The sequence below is a fragment of the Simochromis diagramma genome, unplaced genomic scaffold, assembly GCF_900408965.1.
Source record: "Simochromis diagramma unplaced genomic scaffold, fSimDia1.1 OVJJ01000271.1, whole genome shotgun sequence".
Classification (NCBI taxonomy): Eukaryota; Metazoa; Chordata; class Actinopteri; order Cichliformes; family Cichlidae; genus Simochromis; species Simochromis diagramma.
In genome coordinates, this window is record NW_024386909.1 from 1,189,156 (window position 1) to 1,208,851 (window position 19,696).

The 19,696-nt window shown below is 39.2% G+C and overlaps 4 protein-coding genes across 5 annotated transcripts; 1 reads left to right on the plus strand and 3 right to left on the minus strand.

Moving 5' to 3' along the window:
- The first annotated feature begins 241 nt into the window (after positions 1 to 241).
- ncf2 (neutrophil cytosolic factor 2) lies at positions 242 to 5,079 on the plus strand. The gene is made up of 15 exons (XM_040036258.1): positions 242 to 565; positions 771 to 853; positions 996 to 1,104; positions 1,244 to 1,378; positions 1,564 to 1,671; positions 1,892 to 1,951; positions 2,076 to 2,119; positions 2,842 to 2,983; positions 3,146 to 3,211; positions 3,366 to 3,420; positions 3,523 to 3,566; positions 3,650 to 3,795; positions 3,876 to 3,987; positions 4,152 to 4,248; positions 4,340 to 5,079. Exons 1-15 carry the CDS (start codon positions 275 to 277, stop codon positions 4,429 to 4,431), a joined length of 1,584 nt encoding a protein of 527 aa, XP_039892192.1. The 5' UTR covers positions 242 to 274; the 3' UTR covers positions 4,432 to 5,079.
- A 39-nt stretch (positions 5,080 to 5,118) lies between these two features.
- On the minus strand, positions 5,119 to 8,592 carry dph2 (diphthamide biosynthesis 2). Of its 2 annotated transcripts, XM_040036261.1 has the most exons (7): positions 8,471 to 8,592; positions 8,054 to 8,210; positions 7,749 to 7,861; positions 7,183 to 7,403; positions 6,354 to 7,043; positions 5,880 to 6,062; positions 5,119 to 5,756 (listed from the first exon to the last, which is right to left on the minus strand). In XM_040036261.1, exons 2-7 carry the CDS (start codon positions 8,201 to 8,203, stop codon positions 5,629 to 5,631), a joined length of 1,485 nt encoding a protein of 494 aa, XP_039892195.1. In that variant the 5' UTR covers positions 8,204 to 8,210; positions 8,471 to 8,592; the 3' UTR covers positions 5,119 to 5,628. The 2 variants fall into 2 exon arrangements, with proteins under 2 accessions (XP_039892195.1, XP_039892194.1); XM_040036260.1 differs by having other exon boundaries at positions 8,054 to 8,585.
- Positions 8,593 to 9,230: 638 nt separating this feature from the next.
- mcur1 (mitochondrial calcium uniporter regulator 1) lies at positions 9,231 to 14,780 on the minus strand. The gene is made up of 9 exons (XM_040036234.1): positions 14,400 to 14,780; positions 12,590 to 12,685; positions 12,385 to 12,488; positions 10,783 to 10,884; positions 10,539 to 10,580; positions 10,318 to 10,389; positions 10,033 to 10,086; positions 9,793 to 9,907; positions 9,231 to 9,684 (listed from the first exon to the last, which is right to left on the minus strand). The coding sequence occupies exons 1-9, from the start codon at positions 14,650 to 14,652 to the stop codon at positions 9,629 to 9,631; spliced, it is 894 nt and encodes a 297-aa protein (XP_039892168.1). The 5' UTR covers positions 14,653 to 14,780; the 3' UTR covers positions 9,231 to 9,628.
- A 118-nt stretch (positions 14,781 to 14,898) lies between these two features.
- Positions 14,899 to 19,604, minus strand: LOC120736243 (regulator of G protein signaling 9 binding protein). The gene is made up of 3 exons (XM_040036235.1): positions 18,626 to 19,604; positions 17,007 to 17,313; positions 14,899 to 16,265 (listed from the first exon to the last, which is right to left on the minus strand). The coding sequence occupies exons 1-3, from the start codon at positions 18,719 to 18,721 to the stop codon at positions 15,892 to 15,894; spliced, it is 777 nt and encodes a 258-aa protein (XP_039892169.1). The 5' UTR covers positions 18,722 to 19,604; the 3' UTR covers positions 14,899 to 15,891.
- Between the last annotated feature and the right edge of the window lie 92 nt (positions 19,605 to 19,696).

The window sequence follows — 19,696 nt, forward strand, 5'->3', positions numbered from 1 at the left end:
TATAACCCTATTACTTTCAGTCTTTCTTCTTATCTTATCCTTGTTTAATGACACATCATTAAGTTGTTCTTGTGCAATCACATTCCCTACACCCTGTCTGTCAACATTCCTGGAAATCTATGGCTAAACATCACACGTATGACATATCTGGTGATGGGAAAGTATAACAAAATCAGATGAGCTTTATTTAAACACCAAACACAAATAATGAATTGTCATGTAACATCGCATTGGGAAAAAGGGGACAACCCTTTAGCTTTAAGACCTGGTGGTAATGTGTTATTTATATACACCAACAATGACTTTCATCACACTTCCTCTTCTCAATGGTACAAATCAGAGGAACTTCCTTACTGTGGTCTATAGCTCAGTGTACACCAAACCTGCCAACATGTCTTTTGTGGACACTCTGCGCCAGTGGGATGAGGCGGTAACTTGCGTCAACAGACAAGATTTCTCCAAAGCACTTGAGATTTTCTTGGCTATTCAAGAACCAAACTCCAAAATTTGTTTTGACATTGGCTGTCTCCATCTTCTTGACCAAGACTTTGATGCTGCTGAAAAGGTATGTCTGATCTGCAGGCTGAAGCATAAACACACAAATATTAATAGCTGTCGTATCAGCAAGTTAGTCCAAACAAGAAACTCTTTTGATGGTTGCTGAAATACAATTCTCCGATATGCTGCCTGAAAGCGCAAGTCACTGAGAAAGGAGAAGTAGACCTTACCATGTTTTCTAGAGGAAGTGACAGTTTCTTTCTGTTTCTCAGGCGTTTGATTGCAGCATACGCAAGGATGAACATTTGGCCATTGCCTTCTTTCAAAGAGGAATCACTTTTTACAAAAAGAAGAGGCAAGTCACACCTGTCTTTTTTCTTTCTTTCTTTTTTTTTAAAAAAAGGACCATATTTTTTTTTATGTTTAATGTTGTGATTTAAAAATGCTTAATAGTATATCATATGCAAATGTTTTAACTTTATTGTCTCTACGTAAAGGTATGAGGAGAGTTTAGCGGACTTCCAGAAAACCTTTAAAACACTCAGGGGCAACCAGCTGATAGATTACAAAGCGCTTGGTCTCAGATACATACTATATGCTTGTGATGTGAGTATTCTTGATTCTATTATTAATCCTGAACATTACACCTAAATAATTCATTTGATGTTATGAGCTGTTCATTCATAATACAACTTAGCATTCTTTTTTCCTGGCCAAGGACACAAGCTTAACAATGTCTCCACAGGTTCTCCACAATATGGCCCTGGTTGAAGCTGAGCTGGGTAACTGGGAAAAGGCCCAGGAACACCTCACGAAGGCTCTTAACTACAAGACAGAGGCCAGGTTTAATATAATCGACAAAGCTCTGCAATCAATCCTAGTGAGTTGTGATACAATCACTTTTGTCAACCCATTTAAATGTGATTATATTTATGATATCAAATGTAGTAGTTTCTTCATTCCATTAGTTGATATGGTTTATTCTAATTTTGCTTTAAATCAGGTGACAGGATAATGATATGCACATGACTTTAAGTGCCACTCACACTGAAATTTCACCAACAGAAACAGAAACTTTTCAAACTGGTCGAGTTCCAATCAAAAGAGATGTTTAAACCAAATAAGCACTATGTTGCAGAGCTGGAGAAGAAAGACTACCTGGGCAAAGCAAAGGTGACTCATTACCCAGCCTGTTTTATCTAATCTAGTGTGATTATAAAGTTATCAAAAGTCAGCATCTCTACACACACACACACACACACACGCATATATATATATATATATATATATATATATATATATATATATATATATATATATATATATATATATATATAGAGGAGAAATTATTGTTGAGTGATATCTATAAGCCACTTCCCCCCGTTATCATCAGGTCGTTGCCTCTGTTGTTCCTCAAGATGAGTTCTCTGGATTTGCCCCATTGCAGCCTCAGGTGACACGCTGGCTTTTATTGGCTATAAAAACTTTACAGTTTGATGATAGACTGAACCTTTACATACCCCTGTGTGTTGCCATGTCTGTGATGGACTGTGTGTTTTGTTTTTTTTATTTGATAGGTGCACGATGGTCCAACTCGTCCAAAAGAGCCTGAGGTTCTGAGGTATGATAGTCACTTTGGATCCATGCCGATTTGAAACTCTTTAAACAGAAATGATTTTAGTATTTAATGATGTTGTAGGTGGCAAGTTTTTGTGATATGTGGATTCGCCACTATACATGTTTACAACGTACAAATACAAAATGTGGGAAAGCATGAGACATATCTATGAAACTGTGCTTTCCACAAAGAGAAAAATGGGACTCAGAGTGTAGGTTTAATAATTAAAACCTGAAAATAGAAATGTACCGTTACACAGAATAGTGGCAACTTTAACCTTTGTGTCTTATGTCTCTTCAATTTCACTTCAATTCAATTCAGTTTTACACAACAACAGTCGCCTCAATGTGCTTTATATTGTAAGGTAGACCCTACAACAATACATACAGAGAAAAACCCAACAATCATATGACCCCCTATGAACAAGCACTCTGGCGACAGTGGGAAGGAAAAACTCTCTTTTAACTGGAAGAAACCTCCGGCAGAACCAGGCTCAGGGAGGGTTGGGGTGAGAGAAGGAAGACAGGATAAAAGACGTGCTGTGGAAGAGAGCCAGAGATTCATAACAAGTATGATTCAGTGCAGAGAGGTGCATTAACACATAGTTAGTGAGAAGAAGAAATACTCAATGCATCATGGGAATCCCCCAGCAGCCTGCACCTATTGCAGCAAAACTAAGGGAGGATTCACTCTTGATGCTATGTGGACATTTCTTGTGTTTACAGGGTGTTGGAAGGAGAACCGCACACTGTGCTCTTTGAGTTTATTCCTGAGACCAGTGATGAGCTGGCTGTAGTGCCAGGCAATATTGTGTTTGTGTTGCAGAAGGGTGCTGACAACTGGGCAAATGTGGTCTTCAATGAAAGAGTAAGATCTCCACATCTGCCACTTATTGTACAAATTTTAACACCAGTACACTGTGTTGTTTTTATGCACTAAAGCCAGCATTCATATCATGTACTTTTATCACACAATTAATGCATTGCTGGTGTCTGCTGAGAGTAAACATGGCTGTGATGTCTTTCACAGAGGGGGCTTGTTCCTTACAACTATCTGGAACGTTTGGAAATCTCCTTAGCTTCTAACAAAAACAAGGTAAGCATTTATTTGTCATTATTCTCAATTGTTGGTGTCATAATCAATGACTCTGGTAATGTCAGCGCTTAAAACATTGTAGTTTCCTTTCCAAGCTTTTAAAATAACACAGTCTTTACTTTTCTTTATTTTGAATGGGAACAACTATAAACAGGGAATAACTCCGCCTCCAAGCCGACAGCCACCCACCAGACCTGAAAGGATACAAGGTTGGCTTTTCTGGTACAGGATACAAAAATTAAATGAGGATTTTCAAATGATATCTGAGCCTTATGTGAAAAATCTAATTTTCCATATTTTCTTTATGTAAGGTCTTACTCCAAGTGAAGTCACTAGTGGAAATCGTCAGCGACAGGTATGCCAACGCAAAGACAATGAGAAGTACTGAGATGTTTAATTCTGGCTGTTATTTTAAGTTCTTTTATTTCCTCTCATCAGAAACAGTCCACAGACAATTCATGTATCGTCAAAGTGCATTTCAATTTCAACTTTGTCGTCTCAGTCCCGTGTGGGTCACCCTACACGATGCTGATTGAGAAAATCAGCAGGAAACTGAATCTTCCTTCTTCTGCAATCACCTTGAGGTAGAGCGCATAATTAAGAAAACAAGAATGTTTGGTATGCATTGTTTGTACTTACAACTGAATACCTTTACTGGGTTTAGTTTAACCTCTGAGGCAAGTGAACAAAGTGTAATCAGTGCCAACACAGAAATGGAGAAGCTGTGGAGCCGTGCCAGCGGTGGGCGTGTCACTTTGTGGTGTAACACCAAGGAGGTAAGAGAGCAACCATCTATTGCCATGTTATTGCTGTTGTTATAGTAACAACAGCAATATTCCCAGTATTAGCGATACTGACGTACTTTTAGTATCTTTTTGTTTTTGCACTGTTATAATTTCCGTCTACACTGATAACCATTGTGGATCTTTGGGGATTTCAGGAGGAGATTCACCTGGTGGCACTTCACTCCTACGAGTCATCAAATCCCGAGGATCTGAATTTTCAGCAAGGGGATAAAATCAAACTGCTCTCTAAAAGTGAGGCTTCATTCTTTTATACGTCAAACATACAGAAACTCTACAATTTGATGGAATATATGATTCTAATTCACAATTTGTTCATCTTCAGTTAACCAAGACTGGTTGGAAGGGCAGTGTAACGGGAATACTGGGATATTCCCTGCATCCTTTGTGGAAGAAGTTCCTGCGAATGGCCAGTGATTTATGGCCAGGTTTGCTAATCTGTTATAAAAGCTGAAAACACTGATTAACAACTTTTCAAAAGTTGTCTGCTTTGGTGATAAAATGTGCCACTTCTTTTGATATACCAAGTCCAAATATGATGATTACAATAGCTGATTATAAATGCTTAAAATGTTACATTTTCCACTTATGTACATTATTTAAACGACTTTTAGTCAAAAATTTTAAGTCTGTATCTTTGCATTTGTTTATGTGGCTTCATATGAATTTCACCTTTCTTCATTATGTAACAACTTAAAAAGAGCACTATATAAAGACTTACTATCAAACTTTATATTAGAAAAAACATAAAAAAACAGGACTGCATTTATTTTGAGGTCATCCTGACAGGCCTGGTCCAGATATCACAGGTATGTAGGATGTTGCAGCATGGAGTCAGTTTCATTAATTCTCCAGAACATTATGTGTACAATGTTGTGCAAAAGTCTTATGACACCCCTTATTTTTTCTAAGGAGCCAGACTTTCTTGTAATTTCTTAAAGGGGTCTTGAGCAATAATTCTTCATTTTCCTAGTAAAATACAGAAATGAGGGGCGGCTCCACACTTTTGCACAACACTCTTATTTAACAATGTAAAGCAAATAAACACATGAAATGCAAAGGTTATATGCATTTTACTTATTTTGCTAAAGAAAATGAAAAATATGAACTGTGGGATATTTTAATACGTTCAGCAAATAGTTTTCTTTTCTTTGCAGTGTTACAGATTTCCTTCTGCTATAAAGCTCAAACCCAGGGTCAGCGTAGAGGTCATAAGATTTGAAAAGTGCATTTTTATACTTAATACATTTCCACTTCATACAAGACCAATTTCCTCCAAGTTGCGTGAATAATTTAAGATGAGTGGTCATCTGACACTTGGGCTATTTTTTTCTAAGACTCAGAGTTCAAAATACATTTCAGTCATTTCCTGGTTCTGAGTAACAACCTTTGGTCTGGTTATGATGTCATAATACTGTAATCACTGAATCACAGATTCCTATAATTTAAGTAATGCAGTATTAAAACTACCACCGCCTGGTACTGATGTTAATAAAAAACATTTAATAATCACTTTCTTCTTCCAGTAAATACAGCTTATATGCTATACATTTGGTACATTGATAGGTTATTTATTAATTTACCAAAGACATTGTGGATTATTGGTAAAAATAATCACGACGATGTTCCTTCCTCCTCGTAGGCTATAGCTATGCCTCTCCTGCCCTCTACTGCTTTCACCACAGGTGTCTCTCCCAGCTTCTGCTCTAAACCGATCCAGCTTCGACCTGCAAGAAAAGATGCTGGAAAAAATAAATAAATAAAATGAATAAATAAACACTTGTAGTGTAATACAAGATATTCATAAGCGTCTACTTTTGTATAGGAATTCATGCATGTTGATTAGGTGGAGCACACTGTCATACCAGCTGAGTTTGTGTTTGCTACGGTCAGCGTCTGGTTCCTCAAGACCACAGAGGACCCATAGGCCGGCTCTGTAGGCTCACTGCTCAGGAGATTGTGGCTTCGCAGAGCACCAGTGATTAATGAAACGTCACTTTCATCCTCCTCGTCCTGCTGATCAGCCAAAGGTACGTGACTCTGTCCACCTACAGCAAGTTTGGGAAGAAAAAGGTTAGACGTGGCAAAATGAAACTACATTACACTACTGTTAACAGACATATAGAAACATTTCCTGAAGGGTAATGGCCGCATGTTTGATTTTGCAGATTTGCGTCTACTCTCTAGATTAAACCTGGGCTCTTTTGCTTGTTTGGAGAACACGTAAACCACTACACTACGAAGCCATATAGACAACACCATTAACATCCTTAACATTAATACAGAACTTTAAGAGAGTTCATTTAAGAAAAGCTGATGTGAAAAACTCCCAATCGCACCTGGCAGGAGATGTCGGAAGTCTGTGACATATTCCTCTGACCATTCCCTCTTCCTGTTGCAGGCCACCTCCATCTCAAACGGCGTCACTACAGGTTTTAAAAAACCCCTTGAGTCCAAAAGTGAGCTCTCTGGACATGCAATTAAAACAAAGATGTCAATTTCAAGAAAGTTTGCCAGTTTGGGTACGTTCAGCTTCCCCATGGCAAACATGTAGCTCTTCTTGCCAGCTCTCTTGATGGTCTCTTTCAGCTGCTCAATGATAGAGAGGTAATCGGCAACCCCCAGAGTCCCAACCAGGATGCCGACCACATTGGCATCCTTGGCCCTTTCTATAGCATAGTATCTCTTCATCAGAGCGCGGCTGATGCTTATAGACTCGACCTGCCCCTTCGCTGTCACAGGGTCAAAAGAGCAAAACGAGCACCGATTCCAAGTCATCATGAAGTTTCGCAGGGTCGCTCCCTCCTGGCCCACATAAAACATACTGCAGTCCGTGACGCTTAAACTGCTTTTCAAGGTGAACTGACGCCCAAACTGATAGATGACCTGGCCATCGTCTTGGTCAGAGAGACGGGCGTCATCATCTTGTCTTTTAATCTGCCCATGACTGTAACACTGCTCCCCTTCAACAACAATTTCAGATGCAACAAGGTTTGGATACTCTGGTGACAGTAGAGCCAAAAGACCATCTGAGGGAGGAAAAAAAAATAAAAATGTATACTGGTAAATATCTGTGGACAGATGGGACTGATCGAAACACAAAAATCTGTGTTGAGACATACTAATTCGAAGGATCACACAAACTTTTCAAGGTGACTGCGAACTTACTAATGGCATGAGCATAGTTGACATCATAGAGGATGATTATGTGACTGTGTCTGTCAGGGTAGAGTTCTCTGAAGGAGGAGGCACACTTCTCCACATCTACTGCTCTTTGCTCAAAGATGTATAACAAGGGCAGCCTTCTGGATGGGCTAAGGCAAGCACTGCCATAGTGCACAATGCAGTCAGCGCCAACGTGTTCTGCAGCGACCTCATCCACACAGCAACTGCACATGAGAGTTCAACAAAAGTGTTAAATAAGTTAACACCCTTACTAGATGAGGAATTTCCTTGCACACTGTTTTATATAGCACTGAATGCTTCTTTTATATCAAAATAAAACTCCCAGTAAATATTCTCATGTACTGAAAAACAGAGCTGAGATTTTGAATTCAAAGTCTGACAGGTCTGGAGATGTTGACAAGTTTTTGTCAAAAATATCAGTGAATGTAACCTGCCACCAATTTTAAAACCCAACTTTACTTGATGACTCAAAACCATAAAAAAAAACAAAAAAAAACAGTGTTGCATGAGTGCATTACAGCAATGATTTCTTAAATCTACTGTGTTACCTTCCATAGGATGTATCACCCAAAATGTATGACTTGGCATTAGTGTTTCTCTCGATCTCTTCTGCCACTGCAACTGAATCCACCAACAGCTCATCGGAAAACTGCAGAGCTACCTGCACACACGGCAACCAATGTAATAATAATTAATAAATAAAGTATAAATTAGGCACTGTTTTATATTTTTAAACTGCAGTTGCTTTTAATTAAAACAAGACAGATTAAGAATATTTGGCTACTAGGCCATAAATGCTTTTGTAAACAAATGTGAGTGACATCTAAGAAAGTAAAATGTTGCTCCTCCTTACCTTTTCAAACTGATGCTCACTGATGAAGTCGCAGGTTTTCTTAATCTGATAAAACTTTTCCAGGTCATCCGCAGGTGTGCTCGTCTTCACTGCAACTCCCACCACACGCTGAATTACAGTTTCCGAGCTGCTGCTAAACGCATCAGCCATGTCTGTGCTGTGAACCCGTAGAAATGCGTGTAGAAACACAGTAAACTGGATTCAGCAACCCAGTTATTTTAAATGAAAATCTGACAGACGTTAACGAAAGTCATAACACTGAAAAACAGCACATAGTGCGGAAAATGTAGTTTAGCTGTCTGCTAGCTTAGCTGGAGCTAGATTCCCTATAGGTGTCCACGGAGCCTCTAAACAAACTAAGTGCTGTTTCTAATCTGTCAGGTTGTGTATTTGTAGGGCTACACAACGTATACTCACAACTCAGAGTCATGGAGTTACTTGTGGACTTATAAATGTTCAGTTTACAGCTACACACGTGTCAATATGATACTCCATCCCTTCTGCTGAGGGAATGACTTCCGGGTCAAATGTTTTTCAAAATAAACTTCGCCTGGCACGATTAAGAAAATACTTTTTGTGTTTCGCTCGTCCGGTATTCACAACCTCATCAAAAATCTCTCTGCTATCACTCCTACAACTCTCAATTCTAGATGACTGAGTTGCAGACATATAGGTTTCCCATTATTGTAATGCTCAAGGAGTATTGATAGATTTTGAAAATGGAAAGGAAAGCAGCTCAAGCTTCCTTCACTTCACTGCCCACCTCTACTAAAAGCACAAACCTCACAGACAACAGCTAGATCAATCTTACATTTATTGATAATACATTTTATTTAAATAACACGTAATATTTGTCCCAGAATCTTTCACATATTTCTGAAAGCGACAAAAAAAAAAAAAAAGTACAGAAATCTTTGTGCCTCAGTATTAATATTATGTTCTCTCCAGTACAGCGTGAGTCCGTGAGTCGTTTGGTACCGGGCCGCGAGAGTTGAGGCTCAGGTGTGAAATGTGTGGTTTTCAGGGTTTTTATCAGTTTTCAGCGTTATTTTGTTATTGTTTTTTATCGTTAACTCGGTTTTCCTGGGTCTTTTCACGTGTGTTTTTTCGGTACCGGTACTAGTTTTATTTTGTTGTATTTATCCGCGACACCTTAAAGGCCGGTCCGTGAAAATACTGTCGGGCATAAACCGGTCCGTGGCGCAAAAAAGGTTGGGGACCGCTGCTCCAGTATTTAAAGACTGGCATATACACATATACAGATACATATATACATAATTTCAGTAATTACACATTACAAAAAATTACTAAGTGAATTGTCAACTTGGTTCCAGAAGCCATAAACAAGACAATAAAAATTTAATTAAAAAACTGTCTGGGTGGTGCGGTAGAAATTTTTGATGAATGAATGTATTTATCAAATAACTTCCACGAGTGATCGGTGAAGGAGCTGGTCCTTCCATAAGTTCTACTTGTAAAAAAGATCACCACTGCCCGGGAAATAACAAATCATAGCACATTCAGAGGATGCAGTGACAATTCAAGTATTATCAAAGTCAATGATCAAAGTCCTGATTACATCCAAACACGATAGAAACCCAAGACCACAGTGAGGCACGTAAACACTGAACCTGCAAGAGAAAAAAAATATCACATGCAATTATTTGTACCAGCTGTATCTGTAAGAAAATAAAAGATAGAAAGTGTAACTACAACCCATATTTAACATGCACGTGTACCTGCAAGGTATTTTATAGTATCCAGTTTATGAGACTCCAACATGGTTTTCAATCCAGCCACTTCTGTGTCTATTTTCATGTTTGTCTGAGTCAAATAGCGCTCCTGTTCTGCAGTCTGTAAAAAAGGCAAGGCGATAAAGACCCATGATAAATTAAAAGCAAGCATTAAAAACCTTTAATGGAGAATAGAAGCAAATGACTGAATGCAGTGTGCTATAAACTAAATGCATGTATACAAACCATTTCCATAATCTCAGTTCGTGTTTCTAGAAGTTTCTTCTCATGCTCTGCTCTCTGAAAATACAAATGTGATTTCATGACACCTTTTGTGATACGACATTGGTAAACGCTCCTTTGCACATGTAAAAATAAATGCAGGCAATGTTTGTGTAACTGTGACACCATGGCATAAAATGCAAACATAATTATAGGCAGAACTTCATGTGGGAACAATAAAGTCGTGTAGTTTTAAATTCAGTCATTTTTTTCCAAACAATAATTGAACTGATCTCCTCGAACACGTACCAATTCTTTCACTTGGCTTTTCTCCAAATTCATATCCAACATATTGCCTGACTGCACTTTTTTCATTTCATCCTGCAACGTTGTAAAAAAAGAGACACACAAAAGAAAGTCAAAACATTTTTCTAAATGGAGATTTCAACCAAGTTAAGATAAATCAAATACGATCAAGGAATGGGAAAATGCTATTCATGAAGGTTAATACATTCACAGTAATCACTTACAGCTAGTTGGACCTTGAGCTGGAGCAACTGGACCTTGAGTTTCTGGGAGAAAGGGCAAAACACTGACACAGTCAGATTAAGTGGAAGGAAATCACTGGCACAAACACACTGTGCAGTCATCCCTGTTTCTACTACCGACAGACGAAACGATCAAGTCAAACGTGATACGCTGTCACTGCAGTAAGTGATCTTTATCGAACAAATTATTTTTCTTCTTAAAACAACTCCGAAAAAAGACATTTACCTCATTTTCTGCCAGCAGAGTAGAGAACTCGCTCTTCTCAAGGATCACCATGTCCTTCTTTACAGTGGCTATTTGAGACATCACACGCTGCAACATGATCTCCTGCCAAGATCGCACAAAACGTTAGAGGGTTCACGATAAAAATAAAGTACTGTAGTGCGAGTGGAACACACTAAATTCAGAGCTTTTAGAAAAGTTATTGCCGCTGTGGCTTTGACAGGCACAGCATGTGGTGGGGATTTAATTAACACACCGATATCAAACCATAGATGGTAATGTGAAGTATATGATAGCCTTGATCTTTCACTTTATAGCCTTTACCAAGGCTCTGGGAGAGCAAAGCATTCACATACAGCAAAGAGTGGTTTAACCTATAGAAATCCTTAATTAGTGAAGATAAATGGGTGGATACCAGAAGATGTAAAATATTAAATTATAACAAGACTTAGCTCTTATTTTTGTCCTCATATGCTTTCTCTAGATCCACAAAAAAAGTGCAACTCCTCCTCCTCTATACTTCTCCATCAAAACAAAGCAAACATCACACCTGTAGTGCTCTTTCTCAGCATGAAGCAGTGCTGCAGTGCAAGTGGAAAACACGAACAAATTATTATTCTTCCTAACATACCTACAACAACTCGTTCCCATATCTTCATGGTATGGATCAATAACTCTATCCCTCTGTAGTTAGTAGAGCTCAACACGTGACCCTTTCATTCTCCAAAATTGTGAAACAACCTTGATATAAAGTCCACCGCCATCGTTTACTAGACATTTCCATATTTCCACAGGTTTGTCATCTGGACCTACCACTTCTCCAATCTTCATTATCTTCATAACTACACCCACCATACTAAACCTTCTCCACTTCCTGATCCATCCTCCCCTCTCTTTCATTTCCTTCTTCCATCAGCTCTCAAAGTACTCCTTCCATCTTCCATCCTGCTGCACATCCTTTCCAGCTTAACCTCTCTGCTTAGCCAAATGATACCAGTCCTTTTCTCTTACCTCAGTGTCCAGCCTCACAGTCAACTCACTCTAAGGCCTTTAGATATGAAGTCCAGGAAGAACTATTAATCATGTACAAGCGATGTCATGGTGGCTGCCACTTGGAAATCCCAGCGATATATGGATTATGGAATTTTTTTAACATTAATACCGACTTAATAAGAAGTGGAATATTATATTATATTATTGCTAGAAAAGGGGGGTTTTGAGCAATATTTTATAATAAGATGTAAATTTTAACATTAAGAAAAAAAAAGATATTCCCATATCACTATCAGTCTTAACATTGTTAAAAGAGCCAGTAAGAGTGATCACGGAGAGCTGTATCACAGATCGGCCTTATTCTCATCAGACATTCCAGTGCCATGAATTTTCAAAAGTAACTCATCACGGACACCAACATCAAAGGTTTCTAGGAACACGAGCACTGTTTGTATTTAACTACACAGGTCAGTGTTTTCATAGTACAATGACCAACCCAGCGATCCTGGTTCACTGACCTTACGGACCAGAGACAAAGGCTTGTGAGTGAACACACAGAGGAAACACAACCAACGCCTGCACACAGTGCACATTACTGTACTGCTGTCTCACCTGCTGCACTTTGGTTATCATGTCACTGTAAATGACATCCATGTTAGAGTTTGTCATCTTCACCAGTACGCTGACCATGCCTTCAGACTGAGATGTAGTGAAACCTGTTCATAAGAGAAAAAAAATGTTATTATAAATGAAATCAATGCAGCCTACTATTTTAAAAGAAATATAATGCTGTAGCTTTTTTAATCGAACAACTAACCATTTTCCTCAAGGAGTCGCACCACTGCATGCGTATCAAAGAACAGCTTCTGGCCTTCAGCCTTTGGTACGTCTGGTTTTAGATCATACTGGAAAGCTTTGACAGAGGTTTTAAGAAACACAGCATTTTAGAATGACCTCAACACTGGAATACACGTAAATATTAACATCTTGTTTAGGTTGCTGTATGTAGCTTTTGATTTTTTCAATCTATTTATTATCTGAAATGAACCGTTCCATTTGGAATCACACACACACACACACACACACACACACAAAACCAATTTCCAAAAAATTTAGGATGCTGTGTAAAATGTAAATAAAAACAGAATGCAAGTGATTATATGTGTCTTATGTAGATGTACTTGATAATGATGGTGCCCAAGAACCACCCAGCACCTGGCAGAGCCCCAGATGCAGAAGATGTCCGAGCCACCCTTGTCTACCACCCCCAAGGCAGCAGGTCAGTGACCACAGTGGCCACATGGAGCAAAATCATCAAGCACCCACATCCAAGGGACGGACAGCAGCGTCCAGAAAGGAGTGACAGGGAGGGGGGATTACTCACCCTCCATCATCAAGTCCCACAGGGAACAGGGAACTATCCCATGTTTTTTTAGATGTGTTGCTGCCATAGAATGAGCTAATATTTTCCATTAAATATTGAAACATCTCGGTTTAAACATCTGATATGTTTTCAGTGTTTTCTGTGAATAAAATGTAGATGTATGCGATTTGCAGACACCTGCGAACTAATTAATTATTATGGAGGTAGCCAAAGTTTAGCACCATCACAGTCCACAAATTGACTTTTATTTTGACATGCACATGGGCTACAGTAACTCAGTTACCATGACAAAATCACAGTACCTGTAGTCATTTAAAGTCTCGCGTGAGAGGGTTTTGAATAGTGATGGTAAATTCGATTCTTTTTACTGAATCGAGTTTTAATGAGTCACTCAACAAAGTGAATCGGTTTTGAGTCATTTGATTCACTGTGTCACTTGACCAGAGTGCAAAAAATTTACATTTTCACTCAAACTTAATTTGTTTCTCTTTTCATGTAAATCCTACTGCTAAGATGAATGATTCTAAAAGAAAACAACTATTTTATAGAGCAAAAAAGAGCAAAAACATTTCTAAAATTAAGCAATTTCCTATCAAAATTGCTTAATAAACATTTATTTTATTAGTATTTTCCTTAAATGTGTTAAATATATATTTTCTCATCTAAATGTCCACTGAGCTGTGAGCCAGGGGGCGGTAATGCGCCTTAACATTCCTGAATGAAGGAGTCCTGAGTGATTCGCTTACGATTCAGCACAGGAGGGAGGGGGTGAGTAGCTCAAATGTGCTGTTAGCATGTTAGCAGAGCGATGCTACTGTGAACAGAGGAGCTATTTTCTTGATGTGAGCTTCTACTCAGGGTTTTTTCTTCCAGTTCAGAGCAGAAATTTTTTTGTTACGATACTGGATGTTGTGTTTTTCTCCACAATTTTAATTATAAGCTAGATACATTGCTGCTAACAGCAACAGGGATGAGTCAGTGAGTCAGTTGGGCTTGTGAATCATGATTCATGAGTCAGTAAAGTGATTCTCGAGTATTGAACGATTCGTTCATGATTCGCGCATCACTAGTTTTGAAGGACGTATGATTGCGGTCTTTGGAAGTAACGAAGCTCCAGTTCACTTGTGCAAACTAGCTCATCACAGCTAAAAACTGTCATTTTTATGGGTCGTGGCGACGTTTAAAGTGGCAGACATGCAGTTAAAGACTGTTTGATACTGTAAGCGTAAGCGCTGTTTGTTACCTCTCACGGACATCCATGTCGCAGCAGACAAATGCGTAATGTTCACTCCAGGAGCTCGTCTCCATCTCAGCGGTGTCTTCTCAAACTTGCTAAATGACGGAGTGAGGTTACACTGAGAACACGCTGAGGCTCTGACGAAAATCGATGTCGCTGCAGGCACAACAATGCTAGCTCTGTCTTGAGGATCATACCACTTTTCTGGGTGGTTAAAGTTAAAAAGTTTAAGTCGAGACTGGCACTGTTTAAGCACCATCGTCAAGGAGAGTGTGTCCCACTAACAGCGAGTTTTGTTTTTTCTTTACCAAGGCTGTACTTCCGTCTGTGAAGCGCCTCAGATGATAAATTTCCACAGTCACGCCTGCATCGACCCTTTCACCTACTGTTCTCCGGACTACAATTGAAACTGACAAAGAATCGTCAAACTACCGGTCACGCCTTCCAAAATAAAACACCTCTTTTGTCATAATTGATTAGGTGCTAAGTCATAATGGGTATTTTCTGTACAATTAGTACCAGTATAGTACCCGAAAAATATAAATTAATAAGTACTAATACACCAGAATGAATATAAAGCTCCTATTGTACTATTTAAGAAAGAAAACTATATTTGATGATTCATATTTCAACCTTTCAGATTTGATTTACTGGACAGAATCTGCTCCTATCTATACTGTAGTCAATACACTTTTCTTTCATGAATATGAAAATAATTTCCAGTGGCTGAGCGGTTTTGTCATAGCTTTGAACCAACCTAAGAGGAGTGAGATGGTATTGCAGCCATCTTTTAGGGACTTGTCAGCCTGCAGTAACTTATGCAAGACTTGAGAGGATTTTGGATCCAAAGTTGTGCTTTGAGGTAATAATTTACAGAACAAAAACACAACAAAACCCCAAGAAGACAGTTTCATATCAAAGTTGATACTTTTATATTATACAACTGTACTAAACATCATCAGTTCTCTACAGCACTTTATATAGAAAATACATGATCACCTATATTAAGAAGCATTTGCACCTATGTCTTCTCAGTTGCATTATGGAATAGGAAGTGCCTTTCTGGCTGCTTAGAGAAAAAGAAAAAGAAAAAAAAAAAAAAAAAAGGGTAGAATTGCTCCTTTTGTGCATCAAAAGCTAGTCAGGAAAAAAAAAAAATACAATGTTGGCTCCATTTTCTTTTCAAACAGTTGTTAGTAAAATAAAACATAAAGTACATGACTGCCTGTTATACAATAAAATTATTTGTTTAATGCATATGGCAGCCTTGGATTCACTGCAAGACATGGCAAACAAGTTCGCATCCAGATTAATTTCAGTATTTGTAGAACGCACTAATAAAGGTTTACAATAAAAGTCACCTTTTCATCATTGCAAAGAATATAGTTAAAAGAACACTACTGTACCTGCAAAGCTTGCCAGTGTTACAGTATTAGTGAGCATTTCTGAGGTTGCACCAAAAAAATAAAATAAAATAAAATAAAAATTAAGGTTTTGTTCATGAGAAAAGGACAAGACAGACAGATAACGTGGCTGCCACCAAAACAACTGCAAACAGCAATAAGAACACAAAGATCAAACTGCGCTGGTATCGAGGCTCGTGTCCAGGCTGCTCCTCGTCAACGCTGAGCAGAGCCAGGGAGGCGCTCTCTGTGCTGCTGAGCGGGTCTGCGTATTGTGGCCCCCGGGGCTCCACCATCCAGCGCAACACATTTACTTTTTTCTCCATGTCATCAATCATGTGGTCGATTTGGCTGATTTCCTGCTCCATGGTGCTCCGTTCCTGGCTCTCAAGACCAGCAGGAAGGGTTGGAGGCTCCTGGTTCAAGTCTGCCAAACTGAGTGCTCGAGCTGCTACCTCACTGCCTCCTCCTGCATTACCAGAAACAAATTTTAGCTTTCCATTTTCTTTTGGCTTTTACAACTCAACAATGGATTTGTAAAATGTGGCAGAAGCTTTCCACTTCATCATGAGGAGAAACGAAATGTGAATATTTTTACAAAATCTCATGGCAATCCCCATTGCTTAAAAATTCTAATGTAATATTGTCACAGTGGCACTACAGAGGAATAAATAAATCAGCAGCATCCAACATCTTGGGGGCCATTAATACTTGAACCAGTCCATTTAAAAGTTGGGAAAACATTGTGTATCAGTGTGATGGACCAACTCAAGCACAGCTCCACACACACTTTACTTATATCCATCAACGATAACAGAAAAAAAAAATAATAGTAAACTGAGAAAATGCAGGGCTAGAGTCCAAATATTTCACCTTTACTGATGCCACAGGACATTCACACGAGATACTCTAAAATGTTAGCACACTGGCTGATTTGAGCATGTTAATTCTGATAAAATATTATCTGCAGAGTATGAAAAACAGCTAAATACTTTACATAACAATCCAAAAAGTTTTCCCCTCCATGTGTAGTCATTGAGTCTTACAAGATACAATAATAGAGTTTCTTCTGCATTCACTCTAAAACAACCTCTGAAGACTAAAGCAGTGCAGTTATTTTGCGGTTTTCTTGGTTTTGCTTAAAGTTCGATTTCAGTTGACGACACTGCTTGCATCTAGTAGCAGCAGTATGCGAAAGGCTTGCATTTACCTTGTAGGCCAGTCTGCACCAAGGAAGCAGTGTTGGCTAGGGAGAAGTTGTCACCCATGCTGAAAACCTTGCACATGTCAACATGGAGCAGTTCTAGACTGGAGGAGAAGGCCACCCAGAGGAGCTCCATCTCCTTGCGCTGGTCCTCGGGCAGGCTCTTGTCCCGCAGATGTGAGGTCAGATGCAGACGGATGGCCTCGGCCAAATTCAGGGCCTTTTCTCGCGTTTGTCTCAGCTCATCCCGCAGCTGCAAACTGTCTGTGCAGCCACCAACACATGCAGCCAAATGCCGGTAACATGCTACCACCTGTAACAAAGATTTGACAGTGCTCGGTAATATGCAGAGCTCAGGAACTCCTAGTTAAACAAAAGTATTCCAGATAATTCCCCTCCAAGGTAGCCAAACTCCAAGTTTGCAAGAGGAATGGGCTTTTTGTTTTTCATAGTAGGGACATGCCCTTGCTGTCCATATCACCTGCTGTATTTAGACCACTAATCTTAATTAGGTATTGCACATCATTAACCTTCTGAGCAGCTATTCTCTGCTAAACACTTCACCAACCCACGCATATATGTAATCAGAGTACCAAAACTGAAAGAAAACAACTGTTGGGAGGGGGGGGGGGGGGGGGGGGGGGGGAGCTGATCGAGCTGAACATTAGTCATCTTAACCTGCTTGAAACAGTAACTGAAGTGCAGAAAAACGTACACGTTTTGTTTTCTGATCTAAATCATACTACAAGAATTATTTACTTTCAGCAGATACATTTAACCTTGGGGGGAGAGAGAGATTAGCAGGTGGTTTCATTCATTAAAAATATTAGAAATAATCTCATTAACATTGATCTATTTCTAGATAAGCCAAAGCAACCTCGTGTACTCTGAGTGGCCCATTTTCCTAGCGTGCACTGGTGACGGTAAAACCACAGATGCGCTATACCATTCTTAAATTGTAACGTTTACTTTGAAAATCGGTTATATTAAATATTAACACCATCTTGTCATTTTCTGCGCTTCCTTTGTGGCTGCTTACACCAATTAATGAGTAGAAATACTACCATCGACCTCTAGGTACAAGGAAAATAAGATGCAAACTGCCATTGTGCAAACATCCTTTATCATACTGACAAAAATAACTTTAAAAATTAAACAGTTGATGTTAATGGGGAGAAAATGTCGAACATGTCCACGGCATTATCTAACGCAGGAGAGTCGCACAGACTCAGTGGACCAAGAAATTCTTTTCAGTGAGAGTGCACTTTTAGCCACAGGGGTCGGGAATAAAGGATGTTACTTCCCCCCTTTGTGCATGCTCTGCGTGTAAAATGTTTACGTGGCGACGGCTATAGAACTGAAACCAGATGGAGTAAATTTTTTCCATACGTTTTATATTCTCATGCAATACTGAACTCTTTACATCCCAAGTATCCACATGAAATTCTGGAGATTACTGCTGTGTACAAATCAACTTCCCAGCCATTTTTTCCATATTCATTTCCACAAATCTATTAGACTGGTACATAAACATGCAAATACAACGTAGTAGACAAATGTAAAGGAGACTAGAGCGAGGTCAGAGCTTTCTTTATGACCAGAAGAGAAGACTTGGAGCAACTTACCTTTATCACAGATTCCACCAGATCCTTCCCATCAGCCAAAGTCTTGTCTGTGCCAACTGTGCAGTCATTGCCCACTTTGTTATTTACAAGTGGCATGAGGGATGACTTGTCCAGAGTCTAGGACTCTGCCACAGCAGACAAGAGTTTGGCCCGGCTACCTTTTACTTCCCTGGCTGCCACTGCTCCTCTTCTTCCCCTGGAAGATTCTTCATTCAGTGGCTGAGGGTCGAGACAAACTCAGTCCCAAGGCAGCATGATGCACAACAATATTCCCCTGTAGCAACTATATTGCAATTACAGGTCCTAAACATGCTATGGATGCTGGAGTGGGGAAAAGTCAAAGTAATGAAGAAAAATGAAAAAGATAATAAAATGATGTAACTGTTAAGCAAGGTGCTAATCCTGTGATTGACCCCTTTGCACTGACGCAGGCTAAGACAGGCAGCTAATCTTATTAACCATCAACGATACCAGAGAGGAGAGCAGCTGGCTGCCTACCACAATGGCCCCTTCACTAACTGAGGAGGAGGCTGTGCTCTGTTACTTCAAGCACGCCACAGTGGCTACACCTCCTTCGCTCAGCTGTAAAGGTCAATATACTCCATAAATATTTTATTAGCATGTTGGAAATTTGTTGTACATTGCACTATGTGAGAATTAAAGATTTGAATTGACTTTGTGTAAAGATAAACTAATAAGCAGATTAGAAAGCACACTGATGCACTTAAGAGTATTGAAAGTTGTAGATGATTGCTTTGTCCTATCAAGGTTCTTTGTGGTTTACTTTCCCCTGAAGGCTCTGGAAAATGGATGGCCTTATTTTGAACAGCTCCATGTACTGAATGCATGCTTAGAAGAAGCAGGTTATATTTCTATAGCAGTGGATGCAGAAGGAGCTTTTTCATGTGGAAAAAGTCTATAGACCAAATAAAAAGACAGCACATATACGGTGAGCATGAACTCACATTACACCAATGGAGCTTTGAAACGAAGCCTTCTAAAAACAGAAGGAGATTGCTTAGATTTTCTGTGCATCTTCATATGTAAAGCATTAAGTGTACAATTTTATTT